General features: G+C 44.5%; 1 protein-coding gene across 1 annotated transcript in view; it reads left to right on the plus strand.

The window, feature by feature from the left end:
- Window positions 1-24,787, plus strand: part of LOC147717702 (E3 ubiquitin-protein ligase TRIM39-like) — a 429,018-nt gene that overhangs the window by 296,160 nt on the left and 108,071 nt on the right. Inside the window, exons 6-7 of the mRNA XM_086924489.1 lie at window positions 12,603-12,623; window positions 12,713-12,739. Coding sequence (XP_086780615.1) covers window positions 12,603-12,623; window positions 12,713-12,739 — 48 coding nt within the window. The remainder of the gene's footprint in view (window positions 1-12,602; window positions 12,624-12,712; window positions 12,740-24,787) is intronic.

The raw sequence follows: 24,787 nt of genomic DNA on the forward strand, positions 1-24,787 counted from the left end.
AGGGGTGTGTCCTAACCCCAACCCTTTTTTGTCTCTTTATAAATGGCCTAGTGGGAGAATTGGCAGCGGGAGGGGACATAGACGCTCCAAAACTAGCGGGCCTCAAGGTACCTGCCTTGATGTTCGCAGATGACACCCTCCTGCTGTCAAAATCACCGATGGGTATTCAAAGGACACTGGATATTTTTTCTATTCTGCAAGAACGGGGGCCTGGAAATAAACACCCAGAAAACAAAATATATGGTGTTCAATGCAGGCCACTCAAAGCGTCCCAATCCACAACTAGCCGGGGAAGTTTTAGAGAAAGTCTCTGCCTGTGATTATTTGGGCCTAACCCTCAATGAGAAAATGGAGTGGGGTGATCAAATCAGGAAGGTTTGTCTCAAGCTGACGCAAAAGTCCGGGGGCATTGCGAAACAGAAGAGGAAGTGTGTATGTAAGATGCTGGTGCCAGTGTTGCAAAATCTATAAGGCGCAGGTTAGAGGGGCTTCCATTTACGGAGCTGAATTATGGGGCCATAGGCCAACCGAACAACTTGTAAGATCGAAAACTCATTTCTTAGACAGCTGGTGGGCCTTCCCAATAGCACCACTTAACTCTGCTCCAAATGGACCTGGGTGTGAGCCCAATGGCACAGGAGGTAGCGCTCAGACCCCTACTTTACTGGCAGCTGGTGGGTCTTCCCAATAGCACCACTTAACTCTGCTCCGAATGGACCTGGGCGTGAGCCCAATGGCACAGGAGGTAGCGCTCAGATCCCTACTTTACTAGAACCTCCTATGGAGTACCGCAGAGTTATCCACGTATAAGGAGGAATTGAGGGAGGTGGCCAATCTCAGGCGGGCAAGCAAAATTTCCTGGCTCAATTATATTAAGAACTCCCTTGTAGCCATTGGAATGGGAGACCTATGGGATAGCCCGGAAGAAAGCTCTTCGATAACACCAAGAAAAGTCCTGATAAAAAACTTTAAGGATCATCATCGCAATTTAATCCAGAGGGGCCCCCGGACAGGCACACTTACTACATCCTTTCTAGATGTCAAATTCCTATACCTTCTAGAAACTAGCATTGATGACATACATCCCTCCCTAGCTAAAAAACTCTACATGCAGTTCAGGCATGGCGTACTCCCCTTATGTGCTGTTACCTATAAGTGGGGGGTAGTCTGACGAAAGATTGTCCATCTTGCAAAAACTGCACGGAGACCGACTTGCATGTGTTGTTTTTCTGCCCTACGTATAAGGCTATAAGGGCTCGTTGGTTAGGACAGCTTCGTAGGAACCTTGGAACTTCCCATTACCTACAGGCCTACAGAATCCTGAAATATGATACCGGCATGCCAATTGTTTATTCTGTCTCCCTTTACTTGTTCTCAATGTGGTGTGCTCGTTACACAGAAAGCACTAGTTTAAACTGCCCACCCTCTGCACTTTCCAAGACCCGGACACCACATTTTAATTAGTTTTATCTCTTAATACATTCGACTTTGCACTTTATGATCCAGATATTTAATGCCTACCAAGCTGTTCAATATTTTATCTTTTTAACTTTTTAGATGTTCTTATATTTTCTTATGAGTATACAAAAAAAATTACATCGATAAACTGTTATGCAGGGTTGCCTCACCCCTCATGTTCAATTGTAACTGAATTTGTAATTGTTTCATATGTGCTTTTGACTTGACTTGACTTGACCTTAATACAGGCACCTCTAGTTCCTAGACTAGACTATGGAAACGTACTACTAGTAGGACTGAGGGAGGATCTATCATCTAGGCTGCAAGTTGTGCAAAACACAGCAGCACGCCTGGCTCTCAAGTAACCGGTTCGTACCTTGTCACTACCTCTTTGCACTGGCTGCCCATTAGGAAGAGCAGTAGTTAAGCTCCTGATTTTTGTGTTTAAAGCACTGCAAGGGACGGGCCCGGCATACCTAAGGAAGAAGTTAATTCCTACTGTTCCTGTACGCCAACTAATATTGAGTAATCTGAAACTGCTCTGCCCCTGTAAAATCAGTAAAATCAAAATGGGTGGGCGTGCATTCTCTCATCTTGCTCCCTTCCACTGGAACGGACTACCAGATGCGATCCGAGCCTGCACAACGTTAGTGCAATTTAAGAAGCAGCTTAAAACATGGATGTTTTAACTACCATATTGTCATAAGTTACCGGTAGTGGGCAGCTAAGGCGCAAGAGATCCCTTTGGGGATGATTCGTTGCGCAATACAAGTGCTAATAATATAAATTATATTTAGGTTTAGTGGAATATTATTCCAAATGTTCAGAAAATAATGGAACCATAACAGATTTACTTAAATGGGGGAATCTGTAGGTTTGGTGTGAAGAGTTCCAATGTGCAGTGGATACAATTAAGTAAGATATTGCTGGAGCTATGCCTTTAAAGCCTAGTGACCCTTCTAATTCACAACATCATCATCACAGATGCCAGTAATGATGGGCTGGGAGCTATATTACAGAAAAGGAAAGATATTAGACAAGAAGTGATTGTGTTTGCCTCTAGAGTATTACATAGGTCAGAACTAACCTATTCTACCTGTGAGAAGGATGCAATGCTGTTATGGTGGGATACTCCGCATTTCAGAACATTTGTTTGGGGTTCTGTTATTATTCTGCATTGACCACAAACCCCTATTGGCTCAATTTAATACCAAAGGCGGTGGTAGCACAACGTCCGGAGTTGCCAAAGGGCAATACTGTTGACAAGAGTGTCATTATCGCATGGAGTATGTGACAGGCAGAAAGAACGTGGCAGCTGATCACCTCTCCAGAATGTCATTAAATAATGAAGCTGAGTGTAAAATGGAAGATTAAATAGTTGTGTGTAACATGCATCAAGTGCTTGTCGTGACGAATAGTGTAATATCTGAGCAAGAACAGAGGGATGCACTTGAACTTAAAACTGTTTTGTCTGAGGTGAAGAATTGGTTTAGTGGTAATTGGCCAGATGCTACATGTGGGAGTATGGAATTTGGTCCCCACTTTCAAGTAGCAGATGAGTTGACATGTGAAGAAGGTTTAGTATGGAGAATCGAACAATTATTAGTACTGAGTGTTTACAGTACAAGAGTCTTGATGATGGCTGATGAAGGGCACATGACATGGGAATTCAAGCAATAAAGCGGAGAGTAAGAAAAGAATTTTGGTGGCCAATCATCGACAAGCCTGTGGAGACCGTTGTACACGACTGTGAAACATGTGTTCTGAGCTATGAGTCACGTCTCAAAACACTCACCAGTAATTCCTGTGGAATCTGACTTGTCTCCTTTGATTAAGTTAGTTTTTGACATTGGTTACCCGTTAGAAGTCCCTGTTGAGGTATACAAGTTTGCTTTGGTGTTGAATGGCTACATGCCTGAGTGGCCTGAAGTTGCTTTTGTTAATAATATAGAAACCCATACAACTATAGAATTTTTACAAGCAGTGTTTGCAAGAATGGGTTAGCCCAACAAAGTTGAAAAGAAAATGGGATGCAATTGGTTTCAGAAGAAATGTGTTGTTTTTGATCCCAATATGATATTAAGCATATCTGAGCTTCATCACATTATCACAGGAGTAATGGGTTAGTGGAACATTTCAACTGCACGCTTAAGGATCAATTGCAGCTTGCTTTTGTCAATAAATTGAGCCGGAGGCACGTGGTCAGTGGCATGTGGGTTAGTCGATCAGCACCAAATGTGACAACAGGCATCACACCTTTTGTGCAGCTGAGAGGACAAGAACTGGCATCCAAATTGAACAGGAATTGGATGGGTCATCACACGATTGATACTTCCCTGTTGGAAATTGTAGTGGAGGTCTAAAAGAAAGTTCAAAATGCTTAGTGTAACAAAGTAAGTGGTGGTGTTAGGGTGAAACTGTTGGGTGAGTATAAAGAAATGTGTATACGTGACGAAGGGAAAGTCTAGATACTCTTCTCTAGTGCATCTGCTACGTGTAATGTCTCATGCCGTGCGTGCCAGTGATGGTCATCTCTGGAATAAAGATAGGTTGGCAGTTGTTACAGGTGACTAGGTTGACGACAAGGTTGATGTTGTGCCTTATTACACGGGAATGTCCACTGATGATTGTAGTTTACAAACTTCATGTTATGCAGGGTTGCCTAACCCCTCATGTTCAATTGTTTCCAGGTATTTTCCGGACCGATTTAGAGAGTATATTGTTAGATAATCCCGCGTATGCTATCTATTTTACATTAATGTGTTTAGTGTTTACTCCCTTAGTTTTCTCTGTTCTCTCACCCTTGCTAGTGAGTGTGTTTTACTTGTTTTCTTCATGGTTTCTGTTTAATATTTATTATTGAAAGGGGAGGGATGTGTTCAGTTTAGCACCTCAAGGTTCCGTGCAACGTGGACCCATAGTGTGCAGTTGTTTCTTTTTTTTTAAAACTCTTTTTATTAAACAATAAAAGTAACAAAAAGACACATCAGGAAACCTATTCATGACTATTTCAAGGTTTTCAATGACATTCCATACATTAAAAATATCATGCAGTTACGACAGTCGATGGATCAAGGGGGTTTGTGTGCCTCCGATTCTTCTTGACGTGCCGGTGCATCACAGATATCACACCTGTATTTTTTCCAGGCCTCCCAGATCCTACCCCACTTCCCTGGGCATCCCCTGGCAGAATAGACTGACCTCTCTCTAAACATACACCAGTCTAAGTCCTCCATCCATTTCTCAATCCGGGGCGGCTGGCTGGCTCCCCACAATTGGGCGATATTACGCTTTGCTATCATGAAGGCCAATGTTACCCATTGCTTTTTGTATGCGTCCAGGTCCGTAGGTTCCCAGACGTTCAGAATGCATCTGCAGGCCTCTGGCTGCAATGATATAGCCAGGACCGCCCGCAGCGTACGATGAACCTCTCCCCAATACGCTTGTACGCTACAACAGTGCCACAGTATATGGGTGAACGTCCCCAGGTCCCCACATCCCCTCTTGCATTCTCTGCTCTCCAAGCGGCCCATACGGACCAGACAGGGCCCGGTTACATAGGACCTGTGTAGTATCTTGAGTTGCACCACTCTAAGCCTCATCTGAATCGCCACCACCCGCGGGGAGGAAACCGCCTCCTGCCAGTCCTCATCATCTAACTCAAAACCATCCTCGTTCCAGCGTCGCCTTATTATGACTAATGGGTCCTCTATGTTATTTATAAGTTGCTTGTATATCAGAGAGATAGCTTTCTCGGGGAGATGCCCGTCCAGTATTCTGTCTTCAAGGGGAGAGTCATCAGGGAGTGTAGTGCCGCTAGGAATGTGTGTGAGTAACGCGTGACGGATTTGGAGATATCGGAAATACAGTCGTTCAATTGATACTGTCGCCTAAGGGAGTCAAATGTGTGTATAGTTCCATCCCCAAACATATTTTATGTGCATGATACCTATAAGGTCCCACTTATCAAATCCCTTGGACTTCCATAAACTTCCCAACCTCTCTGAGTTCCAAAGCGGGGTGGTGAGTGTGAGCTTTCCCTCTCATCTGAGGTGTCTGTAAGCCCCTGCCATACCTGGACGGCATGTGCGGCCTGGCATACAGCGCTCTAGTATAGTCTCCCCCTGGTCCATTGCATACCTGGGGCCATCTGGGGTGTCCATATATCACCTGGTTCGCTGCTGCCAATTGGGAGGTCCAGTAATATTTCCTTAGATCCGGCAGTCCTATTCCCCCATCATGCCAGGGAAGGGTAAGTTTGGAGAATGCTATACGAGGTTTACCGTCCCAGAGTAGCTGCCTCTGGAGGGCCTCGATTTCCCGAAAGTAGAACGCGTATAAAAAACGGGGTAAAGCCATCATTTTAAAAAGCACCGCTCTGCCTAACAGGGAGTGCGGCAGAGCCTTCCAATGCACCATGTCACCTCTAAATCACGTCGGAGGAGGGTCCAGGTTGTTAGTGTATCGGGCAAGAGTCTGGGACCACTGGCGGGTCGCTCCAAAGAACATATAGTAACGATTTGGACCAGTTTATCGCGAAGCCTGAGTACTTCCCAAAACCAGCAAAAATGTCTAAGAAACAGATTAGGGATCCCCTCGGGTTTGTGAGGTAAAGCAGGATATCATCTTCGTAGAATGAGATTTTGTCCACCGCATACCACGTATCGAACAATCCTGTCGGACCCAGGCCGCCAATGGGTCCAAGGCCAGGGCGAAAAGGAGCAGGGACAGGGGACATCCCTGTCTGGTGCCCGTGCCCAAGTGGAAGTCGGTGGACCTGAGGTTGTTTACCACCACCCGGGCCATCGGAGCAGAATATAGAAGGCGTATCTAGCTTGTTAATTCTGGGCTGAAACCCAGTTTGTCTAACACTGCAGAAAGATAGGACCACTTGACCCTATCGAACGCCATAGGGGCATCCAACGACACCAGCACTGCCGGCTCCTGAATCGTTGGGGTCCTGCCAAGGACCCCATGCAGCCGACGTAGATTGAGGACCGCATTTCGATGTGGCATGATGCCTGATTGATCCGGATGAATGGTAGTAATGACTTTGGCCAACCTCATTGCCAACAGCTTTGCTAAGACCTTAGGCTCCGCGTTCAGCAGCGAGATAGGGCTGTAAGATGAGAAGCATTTCTTAGGCTTGCCACTCGCTTTCTTCAAACATAGAGGGCAGAAATGTGGCGAGTGTATTAGACATTAGTTTGTAAAGCTCTGTGGGAATGCCGTTCGGCCCGAGGCCTTCCCGGAGTGTAGTCCTCTGATGGCTTGTGCCACCTCGTCATCTGTGAGAGGGGATTCCAAATAGTCCGGGTTATCATCCGACAACATGGGCATCTGAATATCTCCGATCATCTCCATGTTTTTCACTACCGTATACGCACTCGTTGAGCTATATACCCCACGATAGTACTCTGCAAACGTGTCGGCAATAGCCTGCGGGTCTACAATAATACTGGAGTTTTACCCCCGCAACTCTGGCACCAGCCTCGACGCCCAATCCCTCTGTTCGAGCCTTGCAATCAGTTTACCCGCCTTGTCACCATGCTCATATAATCTGCTCTGAGTCTCTTCGTTCTTCACCCTAGCCCTGAACTCATCTTGCTGTAGTTTCAGACTGTGAAGACCGTCAGGGGTTACCGCTTGAGATACCTCCCTTTCTAATTTTAGCACTTCCTCTTCCGCCTTTTCCAGGTCAGCCTGCCGTTCCTTCTTTTCCCTGCGATCAGAGATACCGCCTCTCCCCAAATAACTCTTTTATACGCCTCCCACAAGATTTGCGCCAAATCTACAGTGCCCTGGTTTTCTTGGAAGTACCTGTCTGTGGCTACAACTATGTTTTTCTTTGTGGTAGGGTCCCTCAAGTGTCATGGGTTGATAGGGGCTATCCTGCTTGCATTGACCTGGTCAAATTCCATTTGGAGCCAAACTGGAGAATGATCCAAGATGCCCCTACCTAAATGTCGCACCTTCCGAAGCCTGAGCGACCGGGACCAGAGCGTAGTCTATCCTGGACAGGCTGTGATGTGCACAGGATACATGTGTGTATTGCATGCCGTCTGGGTTACGCGCCAGCCAGCTATCTACTAGCCCTATTGGATCCAGCCCAGCTATCGGGTCGCTACCCCAATACCTGACAATGTACATTAGTCCCAATTGTTGTGCAACTGCGCTCATTCCTGCTCCTGTGGTGCTTCCTCTCCGTCTCGGCCACGCTGCCTGGAGCCACCAGGGGGATGGCTGTCGATCCAGTCCGATACCACCTCCGGATTATCAAAGAACCAAGATCTCCCATCAATCTCCACCCTCAGGCATGCCAGGAACATCATGGCATATTGGATCCCTTTGTCCCGAAGTTTCTTTTTGACCGCTAGGACGTTCCGGCATTGTTTCTGCACCATTTGAGTGAAGTCAGTGAAGAACGAAATGGTGGCATTCTCGTACTGCAGAAGGGGTCCCAGGAGAGCTGCCTGCTGAATAAAGTCTCTGTCCCTGAAGTTTAGTACCCTGGCAATCATTGGGCGTGGTGGCGCACCAGGCTTAGGCCGCCCCCCAGGACACTGTGTGACCGCTCGATGGTAAAGAAGTTACCCCGACCCTTGGGCTTGAGGTGGGTAAGGATACGTTCCTCGGCAAACAGGTCCGGGCCGGGCCCTCAGACTTCTCGGGCACCCCCAGTATGCGAGCGTTGTTGCGTCGGGCGCTCCCTTCATACTCATCTAGCTTACGTTCAGTCGCTTGCGCTCCCGCACTTCCTGTTGGAGCTCCGCCACGTCATCAGTCAAGCTAGCAGTCTTTATATGCAGCGATTTAACCCTCTTGTTTACTTCAGTGAGGTCTGCTCGGATAAGGTTAACTTCAATGTGAGTGTCTAGCTTATTGTCCAGCAATACAATTTTCTGACCCAGGGACGATTTGACCCCGTCTATTACAGCGATGACATCAAGGAGTGCCGGGTCTGGCGGTGGGCCGGAGGAGTCGCCCCCCCCCCGTCGGCAGAGGATGCCTCGGATCTGTAGGGGAACCTCTTGGCATCGTGTAGCAGTCCAATTTGTTTGACTGGACCTGTCTTGTCCCCTCGGATATCCTGGGCTGGTGCTTGTCTGCATCCTGTTTGGTGGCCATTCAGAATTCGTTTCCCGGGCACGCTGGTCCCGTACCCCTCTCCAACTGCGTTACAGAGTGTTGCGGCCCGCTTCAAACACGATGGCTATCTGCGTCTCTTCTTCCCTCCCAGGGTCAATCTTCCAGGGTCCAGGCCGGAGGACACAACGCACCACCTCAGCACCGCAAGATCACGACTGCACCAGTGCCCAGCACTACCCGGTCCGCGAAGGAACTGGTGCCCCTGGGGGCCCAGATACCAGCTCTTCTCGAGACAGGCGGCTGACGGGTGAGCACCTCTCTGGGGGGGGGGTGGTGCTCCTCTCCTGGGCCCCCCAACAACAGTGCCTGGGCCAGGCCTCTGCTTACTGTCTCCACGCTGCGCCCTCGCGGCTAACCCACTAGCTCCGCAGTCCCCCCCTGGCCAAGGAGTAGCCTGGGGGGGGGGGGGGCATCAATCCCACACACTCGGGGACCCCGGGATCCACAGCGGGTCCAATCAGTGATTGACTGGCAAGCTGTTTGGCCGCTGGGGCACCGGAACCAGCCCTCCAGGGCTCGCAGTGTGTACCCACCTCTATAGCATGTAGGCAAGAGGGAGGGGGGGATCGTTCCACCCGCTGCCCCAGCACACCCCCGGGCGCCCCTCAGGATCACCTAGCACTCTTCTCCCTCCAAACTGCTCCAGCACTGGCTCCGATTCACGGGTCGTTGTCTGCCACTCCAGGGACTATGCGCGGAGGGGGGGGGTCCACCACACACCCCAACTCGTCCCCTCCGTCTTCTAGACTTCCCAGTAGTTTCTCCCCAGAAGTGGGGCGTGCCGGGGATTTTCGCTCCGCGGCCCACTGTTGTCCACTTCACTCCGGCCTCGACACCGACCCGAGTCCCCGGCTCCTGGCCCTGTACAGGCCGGAATTTCTCGCTGTCGTGGCTCCGGCCCCCGATGTCGCCGGAGGGCCAGAGTTGCAGTTGGGAGCGTCGCTTCCTTTCTGCTATCAAGCGGTGCGCTCCAATTTCAGGATTTATTTCAGGATATCAGGGCTGAGGGACAGGCACAGAGGAGCCGAGTTCCTACGCGGTCATCTTAGACCGGCACGTGGCTCCTCCCCGGCGTGCAGTTGTTTCTGAAGGGGGTTCAGAAAGGAAGAAGTTGTGAGGTGCTGGCTGTCACTTAACTCCTGCAAAAAGAACAATTGATGGACAGAATGCAGAACAATGTCATACATTCACCCCAGTACAGAGATCTGGGCATAAATCCATCGTTTTTATGCTCACCATGCAATTCCAGTTTGGACCCAGCCATATGCAAATCAGTCTTGACCCTGTGCCCACTGGGAACAGTCCAGCCCGAACTGCCAGGCCATGTCCTCCCTGGACTGGAAACAAGCATCCTAGGACCAGTTTCAGGCTTTCAGCCCTTATCAGCCAGGATAGCTTGACTCCAGTGGCATGGAGAGCAGGGGACTCACGTCTGAGCATACCCGTCCCTCTCGGGGTGACAAATGCTAAAAGAACAATTGATGGACAGAATGCAGAACAATGTCATACATTCACCCCAGTACAGAGATCTGCACTAAGTCCATATTTTTTTGCTCACCATGCCAGTCCAGTTTGCACCCAGCCATATGCAAATCTGTCTTGACCCTGTGCCCACTGGGAACAGTCCAGCCCGAACTGCCAGGCCAGGTCCTCCCTGGACTGAAAACAAGCATCCTAGGACCGGTTTCAGTCTATGATCAGACGTGGGTCCCTTGAGGCACAGGGTCAGACTGATTTGTATATGGCCATGTCTGAACTGGGGTGGCGGAATGAGCTAAAGAATGATGATGGATTAAACCCAGATCAATTGACTGGGGGTGAGTGCTTGTAATGTTCAACACTTCGTCCATCATCCCCTTTGGTTTTGCTTTGTTCGTCCTTAGTTGGCAGGGTATGGTCAGACGTGGGTCCCTTGCTCACTTTGCCACTGGATTCAAGTTAGCCTGGCTGATGACGGCTTATTAGCCAGAAACAGGTCCCAGGATACTTATTTTCGGTCCAGGGAAGACCTGGCTTGGCATTTCGGGCTGGACTGTTCCCATGAGGCACAGGGTCAGACCGATTTGCATATGGCAATGTCTGAACAGGGTGGCGGAGTGAGCTAAAGAATGATGATGGATTATACCCAGATCAGTTGACTGGGGGTGAGTGCTTGCAATGTTCAACACTCCGTCCCTCATCCCCTTTGGTTTTACTTTGTTCGCCCTAAGTTGGCAGGGTATGCTCAGACATGGGTCCCTTGCTCACTTTGCCACTGGTTTCAAGCTAGCCTGGCTGATGACAGCTGATTAGCCAGAAGCCGGTCCCAGGATGCATGTTTCCGGTCCAGCGAAGACATGGCTTGGCAGTTCGGGCTGGACTGTTCTCATGAGGCACAGGGTCAGAGTGATTTGCATATGGCCATGTCTGAACTGGGGTGGAGGAGTGAGCTAAAGAATGATGATGGATTAAACCCAGATCAGTTGACTGGGGGTGAGTGCTTGCAATGTTCAACACTCCGTCCATCATCCCTTTGGTTTTGCTTTGTTCGCCCTGAGTTGGCAGGGTATGCTCAGACGTTGGTCCCTTGCTCACTTTGCCACTGGATTCAAGCTAGCCTGGCTGATGACAACTGATTAGCCAGAAACCTGTCCAAGAATGCTTGTTTCCAGTACAGGGAAGACATGGCTTGGCAGTTTGGGCTGGACTGTTCCCATGAGGCACAGGGTCAGAGTGATTTTCATATGCCATGTCTGAACTGGGGTGGCGGAGTAAGCTAAAGAATGATGATGGATTAAACACAGATCAGTTGACTGGGGGTGAGTGCTTGCAATGTTCAACACTCCGTCCATCATCCCCTTTGGTTTCACTTACCTCCTGCCTGGCTCTCCAAATAAATGCCATAATGTAAATTTTACTGCTGTGTGACATCCTTTCAGTCCAGTAGCACCCAAACCAAGCAGCCAATATCACACTTAAACAAATAAAATCATTAGTGTGTTGATCTGTTAGGGCATTACTGTGGGAGACTAATCTAGCTTCAATGACTATTCATTTCCATTTCACCAAAAAAAATATAGGTACTTGGTAAAGAGGACAAGTAAAGATTGATTCTGGTCTATTGTAGAGTAGATATTACATATGGGGCTAAGCTTATTGAAGACTCAGCTTCATCATAGTCATTAGCTTTAAGGTTATGTTATTTTTCCAGAGTCGTTCAGCTGTGGGTCAACAATGTCCTCTGGTTGCCAACAGTACTGTTTTGATAGTCTTTGAGCTCAACACTTTTCCTCATAAGGAAATCTAAATTGTGATATTGTTTTTGTTGCCAGACAGTTTTTATTGCTCATTTATTAACCCCAATAGTATTACCAATGTTATGTGTCAGATACCTTTTACCAAAACCCATTATATTTATGGAAAAAACCCAGTGTGTTTATTGAATTAACATGCTTGAGGTGCACATTATACTGGAGATTATTAAAGTAGTCCAATCACAGCAACGACTATAAATAGTAGCTCTTATAAGAGAGAAAGAAAAATTGAGACGCAAAGTAGTAGAGTGCTTTTGAGTGCCAGCCAAACTGTATGTCTTGCACTTTAATTGAACAGACTCATCAACAGCCCACAACCAATAGAGGAAGTAAACACCTTGTCTGCCCCTGCTCACGCATGTTTTATTGGCTTAGCAGCAGCAAAGGGGTTATAAAAGATGGTTGGTTTAATTTTTTGAAATTTTGCTGTTGGCTTTGTACATATGAGAGGATTTTTACAGAAGTACAAATCTGCATGTCTTTTGCAAATCACAAAATAGCTATACCTTAGAGGGGCATCTTTAATGGGAACACCCACTTTCCACGCATCAAACTATGCCCACTTAGGGGAGACTTATATATTGAACATCTAAACACCTAAATCATAATTGAACCTTACATTAAAAGGTGTAAGATATATTGAAAAAGCTATAAACCTGATCATTTGGGTTCTAAGCTACAATTTTCTTTTTGTTAATACAGAAACGTTTCCTGCAGAACTGGGTAAGTTTGATAAAGCATATAAAACATTATCATGTTTTCTATTTTCTTTATCTAATTTCACATACCCTCTCTTCTTTTCTTACGTTTAGAAAGCAGATACATCAAACCTGGTGAATGTGAGTAATATCCATGTACTGGGAGATGTTGTAGCACTCGTGAAGTCAGGAATTCCATGGGTGTAGATGTATACACTCGGGATTTTAAACTAGTTATGTGCTGTTGTTGCCTAAATTCATTGGGCACTTATACCTATGTGCTCTAAGAATTTCTTGTATTTTGCAGGGAGTTAATTGTAGTTCCCTGGGAGTCAATAAAGTCACATGCTTGCTGGCAGAATTGTTTAGTTATTGGTCTATGGTTTGATATCCCTTCAGTAGTATCTGAATTTGGATCTTTTAAATCTTAATTTTAATGTTACCTGTCAGGGAATTCATAAAATTACAATAATGTAAAATAATTAAAACCCGGTAGGATAAGTGGATAACTTTAATAATCAGACGTTAGATTAAAACTATTGCAGATTGATTTAAGAATGGAAAAAGGAGAGCTGTCATGAAGATTACTTACCCAAGCTAGTATGACTGGCAGATCAGTCTTCATTCTCCAGTCCTGGGTTAATATTTATTCTGGAGCTCAGAAACTAGTGTCAAGAATATATGTCTCATACATGAATATTGGTTTAGGAATATCAACAGCCAAACTGATGAGAGAGTGCTTTGTGTCTCTTGGTGGGTATAATCCTATAGCATTTGGTAACAGCACACCATGTCCTTCACATTCCATGGCTTGTTCAAGCTGAGAAAGCCTTCATGCAGCTGTTTTCAGCAGGGGCCATACGATGATGATGTTGCAGTGATTGGGTACAAGCTACATCCTGAGAAAAGTTACATGAGAAGTTCCCAATGCTTTATTTAAAGATAGGAAAACTGGAACATATCTAAAGGCTGTTTAATTACTGACAGCCTCATTTAGATGCCAGAGCAGAACTGCAAATAGCTTCATTGTTGGGAAAGCTTTCCACTTCAGCACATACTGGTGTCCATGGCATCTAAAAATCATCAGGTTTTTATAATGATCTTTTTATTATATAGCAAACAACAAAAAATCATCAAATTTAAGGCAGAACTTCAAAGCTGCATCTGCTCTCCTGTTAATCCATGTGAACCATGATGGTCCTCAACAAATAATAAGGTCTCTTATTTTTTCAGACATTAGTGTGTTTTTCCTGGAAAAAAGATCCTCTGTTTGGAATGACTGGCTTGCTACTGCTTCCAGGCTTCCCTGGCGTAGAGAAAAAAACTGACGACAACTGAAGAACACTTCAGTGTGGCAACTGATTCAGTGGAGGTGATGCTGCCACCAAGCCAACCGCACTGTGTGAGGTCTGCTGGGTACTAAATATCCCCAAACATCCACCCGCTGGAAGCTTCCTGTTGTCCTGTTATACATATACAGAGGAAAAATGAATTTGTTACCCTGTCTGAATTTATTTTTATACATAAAAAAGATGGAACAGGTTATTCGATTTTAAAGTAGTACCTCCAGGACTTCTGTTTCCGCTACTGTGAGGGATTGAGTAATTGGCTAATTGGCTGAGGAGGGTGAAACCCTATTTAAGCAACAACCACAATCCTTGTCAGGGTGAAATACAAAAAGTCACAAAATTAACTGGTGCTTAACCCTCTGGTAGCTTGTCCCAAAACCAGCCAGGCTTAATTTACAGGCAATTTGTAAAGTATTTTTGTAGCACTCAAACAGTAATAAAGTGAAAACATACTACAAGAAAAATCCCACACCAATTCTGAAAAATAGAGTACAATTTAGTACATTATTTCACACTATAACTACACAAATCCAATCAATAGAACCGAAGATATGCTGTTTCAAATATTTAGGTAAGTAGCGTTTAAAAGCACAAAGCACCACTAGTGGTAATCTGGTAATGCGAGACCATGGAAAAGTCACAAGCTGAAGCCATCCGCAATGGAGTGCGTGACAGATTGGGTCCATGTTAGTCCACCTGAAAAAGTTATCTCCTCAATGTCCGATGCGAAGAGTCCAGTCCACGGTTGCGGACGCCACGAGGAGCAGGTAAAGCATCGCGAATGGATGTCACTGTTGCAAGAGCATCCTGTCAGGAGTCGAGGACGGGTGCCGTTTGGAGCTTTGAGTGGCGGTCACCGCAGACTTTCGGTGCTGTAATGCAAAGTGCTAATCTTGTGTTACCGGGCGGCGCTGGCGATCTCTGTAGTGTGAAGAGGCAAGTTCACAAGGCCGCAGGACCTGGAGGGACCTCTTGGGGATCGGTGTCTCGCTCTTGCAGAGGTCAGCAGGTCCAGTACAGCAGATCAGCTTTTCATTCGCAGGCATTTGCAGTGAGGCCTCTGAAGCTTGTTATGTCCCAGTAGCACTAAACAGGAGGTCAGTCAGCTGACTCTTGAAGTCACATCAGGGAGCCTGAGATGAATGAAGCAGGTCCAGACATTTAGAATTAAAATCCAACTGTACCATCAGAGAGGGTTTTAAATTACTATTCATTAGAAACCAAACTTGACTTTCCTACCTGTTCCCAATCAAAGGATAGCACTTATTAAGTGTAATAATGTAACACATTTAAATGCTTTTCACTACCAGGACTTATTAAATTTAAAAGAACATGTCCAACCTTTTAAATACAATGCACCAAGCCCTATGGACTGTTTAGAGCCTACCCAAGGATTGACTTTTAGGTAATAAAAAGGAAGGCCTAGCAAAGGTTTATTCACCAGGTCGAAATGGTTCAACTGAGACATGTTTTAAAGGTCTAATTAAGTGGGTGGCACCAAGAATTAATTACATTGCTTTCCGCTCACAGTACAAAACATGGCTGCCTTCCACACATACAAATATATAAATCACACTTTAGAGTTCAATAGCTACCCAAAAGAATGCTGTATGATAAAAACCTGTTATACCATTCCATATCGATAAAATACATAAGAGAATAAAACCATGTTAAAAAGTCGTCGGGCTACAAGGTATTTAAGCTGGTGAGCTTGCCTTAACACTAAGCCGACTATTTAGGCAACCTAGTGTTTTTCACGAATATCCCAGCTTAGTATTGAATACTGGCCAGTTGCTTTCGTTACATAGCCCATGAGATCACTTAGCAGAAAAAGTATGTGTGCTGTGTTGTCAAGCTACTCTCTTCATAAGACCTTAATTATCTTATTTGGCGTGGCCTGATCAGAAACTTTGCAGAGCAGCATAAAATGTTCCAGGTCCTCTCTTTTGCCACAAAGACATTTGAACCACATCGCTGGGTTTCTTCTATTCATAGTAGCGCTCAATCACAAGCATCCACCATTATATTGAGGGTGGCATGTAGTAAATGAGTTCCAATGGCCAAGTAGGTAGAGTTTGAAGGGTTCTTTATTTGAGATAAAGAGTAGAACAAGAGCGGACCCTTCACTGAAGCAGCAACCAGTAAACTGCCACAGAGTAGAATACAGAACATTACAAAACACAGAATACCGCACAAATAAGTTCCATAACGACTAGAAAGATAACTTGCAATGTACTACACATCTTCTCCCTTTCTTTTTTTCCAAAACAAAATAGTAAGAGAAGGGGAAAGAGAAAAAAAAAACGAAAAAAAACCCACAATTTAACAGATAAAATCTTGCAAATAGGCAGGTGGTCGACGAGACCTTGCAGAACGTGCACACAGTAAATCATTCAAAACAGAAGGAGTATTGCACAAAGGAGCATGAGCATCCCCACCACTAGAATTACTGAGCTTACTGTGGGGTAAAGACTCCACAGGGGTATGAGCGGCTAACAAATACCCACTGGTAGAAGGAACCAAAGAACTAGGAGAATCACCACCATCACTTGATGGAGAGGAGGGAGCATTACCTGCAGAAACAGTCTTCATTCTCTTATAAAGAGCTACCCTCCTAAAGATCCAACACTCTCCATTGTTAAGAATGACACAATGATTAAGTACTTTTTCACTTTGAAAGGACCCTTAAATTTTGACAAACCCCTTTGTACTCTCCCAGTTTTAACTTTGACCAAGTCTCCAATCGAAAAGGGAGCAGAATCAAGTGCAACGGTAGGAGGATTGACATCACCCGATTGAGTTTGTAAAGTGACAACATCTCTCATCCAAGTCCCCTTATTAATTGAAAAGGAGATTGGTGTCCATGGGCTAAAGGGGTTGTGCGATAAGCCCACAAGATTTCACTCACCATCTTTCTCACGATACCCCCATTGCTGGAAGCCATCTGAATAATACCTTTTACAACCTTGTTGGCCCTCTCACATACTGCGTTGCCTTGGGGATTATATAAGGATGTACGATGGTGTGAAATGCCACAGTCCTTTAAAAATATCTGCATATCCCTAGAAGTGAGTTGAGTCCCATTGTCAGTAATCATGACCGAAGGTAGACCCTCATTTTTTAAAGGATTCCCTAAGAATCTGATTGTGTTTCCTGTAGTAATGTCATTAGTGAAATGCACAACCAACCATTTCGAAAAAACATCCACAACAACCATAGCAAACCTATCCCTCTCATTCAGTTCACTCATTGGACCAATGAAGTCAAGGCAAATGGTGTGCCAAGGTAAATCAGGACTTTGTATATGTGCATCAGAATTGGATTTGGGTCCTGTCTTTAAACGTTTCTCACCTTCTCTGCACATAAAACAATTCTCAACCCATTCCACAACCTGGGCATCAATGCCTGGCCACCAAAAGTGATCCTTAATGCGACTTTGCGTAAGAGTCTGTCCCATGTGACCCTCATGTGCTAAGGCTAACACTTTATTCCTCATACCAAATGGAGGTATGAACTTCTCTCCTTTAAACAAAATGTTATTTACAACTGAAAGTTCATCCAATACCTTGATGAAAGGCCTGACTGAAATGGAGACTGAACTCCCACGCCTAGGGCCTAGCTTGATGAGTTTAACAACTTCTTGTAGAGTGTGGTCAGCAGCCATTTCCTTCAACCAGTCACTAGCTGAAAAAACTCCCTCACCAACGAAGACAGCATCCTCAACCGATGTAACAGCCACAATGTCCATACCCCGAGATAGCTCCGAGCCATGGAAAGTACGCCAGTCTAAAGACAACCTGGAGAGGCAATCCTCTTGTACGTTTTTCCATCCTTGGATATATTACACTGAGTACTGAAATTCCTGAAGCTTGGCAGCTAGTTTCATAAGCCTTGCAGAACCCTTTCCTGCGCCTCCAGGAGAAAGAACTTTGATGAGAGGCTTATGATCTGTTCTTATGATGAATTTCATTCCCCACACATATGTGCGAAAATACTCAACGGCCCAAGAAGCAGCCAATGCCTCCCTTTCGATGACTGAATAGTTTTTCTGGGACTCAGTGAAAGTCCTCGAAGCAAAAGCAACAGTGACTTCAGATGTACCCTTGATCTGCGAGAGCATAGCCCCTAAACCAGTCGCACTGGCATTTACTGTGACAATGGACTTATTGTGAACATCAAAAGAAGACAATACCTTTGCATTACATATCTCATTCTTGATGTTGTCAAAACACTCCTGCTGTTGGACACCCCAGGTGAAACTAACGCCACGTTCGAGCAAAGACCTGATACAGACAGTCTTATCTGAGAAATTTTTGACAAACTTCGAATAGTATTCGATAAGTCCCATAAAGGAACGTAGTTGGTCCTTATCCACTGGTTGAGGAGCAGAACGAATAGCCTCACATAAATCTCTTTTTGGTTTGATACCCAAAGGAGTGATGGTGTATCCTAAATAATCCACCTGATCCACTGAAAACAAACACTTATCCCTACGCAAAGTAAGACCAGCAGTAGACCACTTGTCAAGAACAACTTTGAGTGTGGAATTGTGTTGATCTGAAGTTTGGCCATGAATTAATATGTCGTCCTGGAAATAAACAACATTTTGTACCCCCTCAAAAATGCTAGAAACCATCCGCTGGAAAACACTAGCAGCAGAATTGAGGCCAAACGGAAGTCGTTTGAATTGGAAAGTGCCCCACGGAGTAATGAAAGCTGTTAAACCTTTTGAATCTTTATGTTGATCAATCTGGTGGTAAGCGCTTCTAAGATCAAGTTTAGAAAAAAACTTAGCTCCCTTGAGTGTAGTGACAAGTTCCGCGATGTTGGGCAAGGGAAAGGTGTCAGCCACTACACATTGATTCAGAGACCTAAGGTCCACACAGAAGCGGAGCTTGCCATCCGATTTTTTCGTGACAACAATCGGCGAAACCCAAGGAGAGGCCTCCACGGGTTCAATCACACCAAAAAGCAACATGTCATCAATAAGACATTTTACTTCATCCCTGATGACAATAGGTATTCGTCTTACTTTATGTTGCACAGGAATTTAATCTTTTTTTTAAATGATCCTATGGGAAAAACCTTTGAAACAACCCAAGCTCTCACCAAAGACATGTTTGAAATTTGAAATGATCGAGAGTAATTCATCATCTTCAACTACCATCACCTGTGGCTCAGCACGGGGATTGGCAATGATGCAAAGATCATACTGGTGAACCGACCCTAAGATGGCAGGACCAGTCACAGAAACATACACCTTCCCTTGGATTTGCCTTGTGGAAATCCTGATATTTGCTTCAAAATAACCAAGAATGTCTAAGGATTCTCCTTGGTAGCCACCAGGAGAAATGTATTTGGGAAGAAGTGGCCCCGTGCCCCACACCTCAACATAAACACTATTAGGAATAATAGTGTAGCGTGAACCAGTGTCCACCATTAAATAAACATCTTTATCATTAATGGTAAACAACGCTTTGGGCCTATTTCTCCGTTTAGGTTCATCCTCATGAGAACAGTCAAAATCTTATTATTTTCATCAGTGACTCTTGGAATGTCACACACAAGACACAGAAGAGCTAGCTTTACCCCTACACACTCTTGCATAGTGCCCTAATTTACCACACTTCATGCATTCTTGCTTAGCAGCAAAACAAAATTTCGAGTCAGACGTGTGACCAAAACTACCGCACCTGTTACATTGTTTTGCATTGAAAGGTCTAGTAAGATTTTGAGGTTTCACATGAACTGTTTTTTTGTTAAAGAACTTCTTGTTTTTAACAACAGCAATGTCATCTTCATCTTGAGGACCTACAGTTGGATTACAAAGAGACACTTCACTAACGTCACTTGAAAGCATCCTTTTTTCAAGTTCTTTCATACATCCATCAGATTGTTCTACAATCTTGGCCAAGTCAATAGCTGTTTGTAAGTTCGGATTTTTGGCTGCCCACAACCGTTCCTGGATTTTTTTATTGTTGCACTGGACTATAAGTTGGTCTCTAACCAACTTATCCATCATGTTGCCAAATTTACACTTTACAGACATTTCGCGAAGTCTGGACACAAAGTCATCAACTGACTCACCGACTCTTTGACTCTTTGTGCACACTAAGAGCATTTAATGTACAGACTTGGAGTACAGTGAGTACCCCTTTGCAAGGGACTTGTAAGTAAATTAAATTAGCCAGTTGGAGCACAAGCATTTTAGCACTTGATAGCACTGGTAAAGTGCACAGAGTCCTAAAAGCCAACAAATATGGGTTCAGAAAACATGAGGGGTGAAGGCAAAAGGTTTGGGGGTGACCCTGCATGGAGGGCCTAGTCCAACAACTACCTTAATGTGTTTGTGGTATTTGGATAGGGTAAGCGCTCACAATGTGTTTATTGTAACCTTAATAAAATTGTGTATGGCATTATGTGTGGCAATTTATTAAAACGCCAACCCCTATCGTTATCCTTTTTTGTACAAGTGTTGAAAAATTGTGGTAGAAACACCCTTTTTCAAAGGACAAATACATAAATGTGAGTACATCCAATAAGAAAAAAACTCATTATGGATAAATACAGAAGAAAAGCGAAAACCTAAATATCTTAAAACAAGGAGCTTTATACATACACTGAGGCCTCTGAAGCTTGTTATGTCCCAGTAGCACTAAACAGGAGGTCAGTCAGCTGACTCTTGAAGTCACATCAGGGAGCCTGAGATGAATGAAGCAGGTCCAGACATTTAGAATTAAAATCCAACTGTACCATCAGAGAGGGTTTTAAATTACTATTCATTAGAAACCAAACTTGACTTTCCTACCTGTTCCCAATCAAATGTTAGCACTTATTAAGTGTAATAATGTAACACATTTAAATGCTTTTCACTACCAGGACTTATTAAATTTAAAAGAACATGTCCAACCTTTTAAATACAATGCACCAAGCCCTATGGACTGTTTAGAGCCTACCCAAGGATTGACTTTTAGGTAATAAAAAGGAAGGCCTAGCAAAGGTTTATTCACCAGGTCGAAATGGTTCAACTGAGACATGTTTTAAAGGTCTAATTAAGTGGGTGGCACCAAGAATTAATTACATTGCTTTCCGCTCACAGTACAAAACATGGCTGCCTTCCACACATACAAATATATAAATCACACTTTAGAGTTCAATAGCTACCCAAAAGAATGCTGTATGATAAAAACCTGTTATACCATTCCATATCGATAAAATACATAAGAGAATAAAACCATGTTAAAAAGTCGTTTGGCTACAAGGTATTTAAGCTGGTGAGCTTGCCTTAACACTAAGCCGACTATTTAGGCAACCTAGTGTTTTTCACGAATATCCCAGCTTAGTATTGAATACTGGCCAGTTGCTTTCGTTACATAGCCCATGAGATCACTTAGCAGAAAAAGTATGTGTGCTGTGTTGTCAAGCTACTCTCTTCATAAGACCTTAATTATCTTATTTGGCGTGGCCTGATCAGAAACTTTGCAGAGCAGCATAAAATGTTCCAGGTCCTCTCTTTTGCCACAAAGACATTTGAACCACATCGCTGGGTTTCTTCTATTCATAGTAGCGCTCAATCACAAGCATCCACCATTATATTGAGGGTGGCATGTAGTAAATGAGTTCCAATGGCCAAGTAGGTAGAGTTTGAAGGGTTCTTTATTTGAGATAAAGAGTAGAACAAGAGCGGACCCTTCACTGAAGCAGCAACCAGTAAACTGCCACAGAGTAGAATACAGAACATTACAAAACACAGAATACCGCACAAATAAGTTCCATAACGACTAGAAAGATAACTTGCAATGTACTACACATCTTCTCCCTTTCTTTTTTTCCAAAACAAAATAGTAAGAGAAGGGGAAAGAGAAAAAAAAAACGAAAAAAACCCCACAATTTAACAGATAAAATCTTGCAAATAGGCAGGTGGTCGACGAGACCTTGCAGAACGTGCACACAGTAAATCATTCAAAACAGAAGGAGTATTGCACAAAGGAGCATGAGCATCCCCACCACTAGAATTACTGAGCTTACTGTGGGGTAAAGACTCCACAGGGGTATGAGCGGCTAACAAATACCCACTGGTAGAAGGAACCAAAGAACTAGGAGAATCACCACCATCACTTGATGGAGAGGAGGGAGCATTACCTGCAGAAACAGTCTTCATTCTCTTATAAAGAGCTACCCTCCTAAAGATCCAACACTCTCCATTGTTAAGAATGACACAATGATTAAGTACTTTTTCACTTTGAAAGGACCCTTAAATTTTGACAAACCCCTTTGTACTCTCCCAGTTTTAACTTTGACCAAGTCTCCAATCGAAAAGGGAGCAGAATCAAGTGCAACGGTAGGAGGATTGACATCACCCGATTGAGTTTGTAAAGTGACCACATCTCTCATCCAAGTCCCCTTATTAATTGAAAAGGAGATTGGTGTCCATGGGCTAAAGGGGTTGTGCGATAAGCCCACAAGATTTCACTCACCATCTTTCTCACGATACCCCCATTGCTGGAAGCCATCTGAATAATACCTTTCACAACCTTGTTGGCCCTCTCACATACTGCGTTGCCTTGGGGATTATATAAGGATGTACGATGGTGTGAAATGCCACAGTCCTTTAAAAATATCTGCATATCCCTAGAAGTGAGTTGAGTCCCATTGTCAGTAATCATGACCGAAGGTAGACCCTCATTTTTTAAAGGATTCCCTAAGAATCTGATTGTGTTTCCTGTAGTAATGTCATTAGTGAAATGCACAACCAACCATTTCGAAAAAACATCCACAACAACCATAGCAAACCTATCCCTCTCATTCAGTTCACCCATTGGACCAATGAAGTCAAGGCAAATGGTGTGCCAAGGTAAATCAGGACTTTGTATATGTGCATCAGAATTGGATTTGGGTCCTGTCTTTAAACGTTTCTCACCTTCTCTGCACATAAAACAATTCTCAACCCATTCCACAACCTGGGCATCAATGCCTGGCCACCAAAAGTGATCCTTAATGCGACTTTGCGTAAGAGTCTGTCCCATGTGACCCTCATGTGCTAAGGCTAACACTTTATTCCTCATACCAAATGGAGGTATGAACTTCTCTCCTTTAAACAAAATATTATTTACAACTGAAAGTTCATCCAATACCTTGATGAAAGGCCTGACTGAAATGGAGACTGAACTCCCACGCCTAGGGCCTAGCTTGATGAGTTTAACAACTTCTTGTAGAGTGTGGTCAGCAGCCATTTCCTTCAACCAGTCACTAGCTGAAAAAACTCCCTCACCAACGAAGACAGCATCCTCAACCGATGCAACAGCCACATCGTCCATACCCCGAGATAGCTCCGAGCCATGGAAAGTACGCCAGTCTAAAGACAACCTGGAGAGGCAATCCTCTTGTACGTTTTTCCATCCTTGGATATATTACACTGAGTACTGGAATTCCTGAAGCTTGGCAGCTAGTTTCATAAGCCTTGCAGAACCCTTTCCTGCGCCTCCAGGAGAAAGAACTTTGATGAGAGGCTTATGATCTGTTCTTATGATGAATTTCATTCCCCACACATATGTGCGAAAATACTCAACGGCCCAAGAAGCAGCCAATGCCTCCCTTTCGATGACTGAATAGTTTTTCTGGGACTCAGTGAAAGTCCTCGAAGCAAAAGCAACAGTGACTTCAGATGTACCCTTGATCTGCGAGAGCATAGCCCCTAAACCAGTCGCACTGGCATTTACTGTGACAATGGACTTATTGTGAACATCAAAAGAAGACAATACCTTTGCATTACATATCTCATTCTTGATGTTGTCAAAACACTCCCGCTGTTGGACTCCCCAGGTGAAACTAACGCCACGTTCGAGCAAAGACCTGATACAGACAGTCTTATCTGAGAAATTTTTGACAAACTTCGAATAGTATTCGATAAGTCCCATAAAGGAACGTAGTTGGTCCTTATCCACTGGTTGAGGAGCAGAACGAATAGCCTCACATAAATCTCTTTTTGGTTTGATACCCAAAGGAGTGATGGTGTATCCTAAATAATCCACCTGATCCACTGAAAACAAACACTTATCCCTACGCAAAGTAAGACCAGCAGTAGACCACTTGTCAAGAACAACTTTGAGTGTGGAATTGTGTTGATCTGAAGTTTGGCCATGAATTAATATGTCGTCCTGGAAATAAACAACATTTTGTACCCCCTCAAAAATGCTAGAAACCATCCGCTGGAAAACACTAGCAGCAGAATTGAGGCCAAACGGAAGTCGTTTGAATTGGAAAGTGCCCCACGGAGTAATGAAAGCTGTTAAACCTTTTGAATCTTTATGTTGATCAATCTGGTGGTAAGCGCTTCTAAGATCAAGTTTAGAAAAAAACTTAGCTCACTTGAGTGTAGTGACAAGTTCCGCGATGTTGGGCAAGGGAAAGGTGTCAGCCACTACACATTGATTCAGAGACCTAAGGTCCACACAGAAGCGGAGCTTGCCATCCGATTTTTTCGTGACAACAATCGGCGAAACCCAAGGAGAGGCCTCCACGGGTTCAATCACACCAAAAAGCAACATGTCATCAATAAGACGTTTTACTTCATCCCTGATGACAATAGGTATTCGTCTTACTTTATGTTGCACAGGAATTTAATCTTTTTTTTAAATGATCCTATGGGGAAAACCTTTGAAACAACCCAAGCTCTCACCAAAGACATGTTTGAAATTTGAAATGATCGAGAGTAATTCATCATCTTCAACTACCATCACCTGTGGCTCAGCACGGGGATTGGCAATGATGCAAAGATCATACTGGTGAACCGACCCTAAGATGGCAGGACCAGTCACAGAAACATACACCTTCCCTTGGA

Source organism: Lissotriton vulgaris, chromosome 5 (assembly GCF_964263255.1).
Source record: "Lissotriton vulgaris chromosome 5, aLisVul1.2, whole genome shotgun sequence".
Classification (NCBI taxonomy): domain Eukaryota; kingdom Metazoa; phylum Chordata; class Amphibia; order Caudata; family Salamandridae; genus Lissotriton; species Lissotriton vulgaris.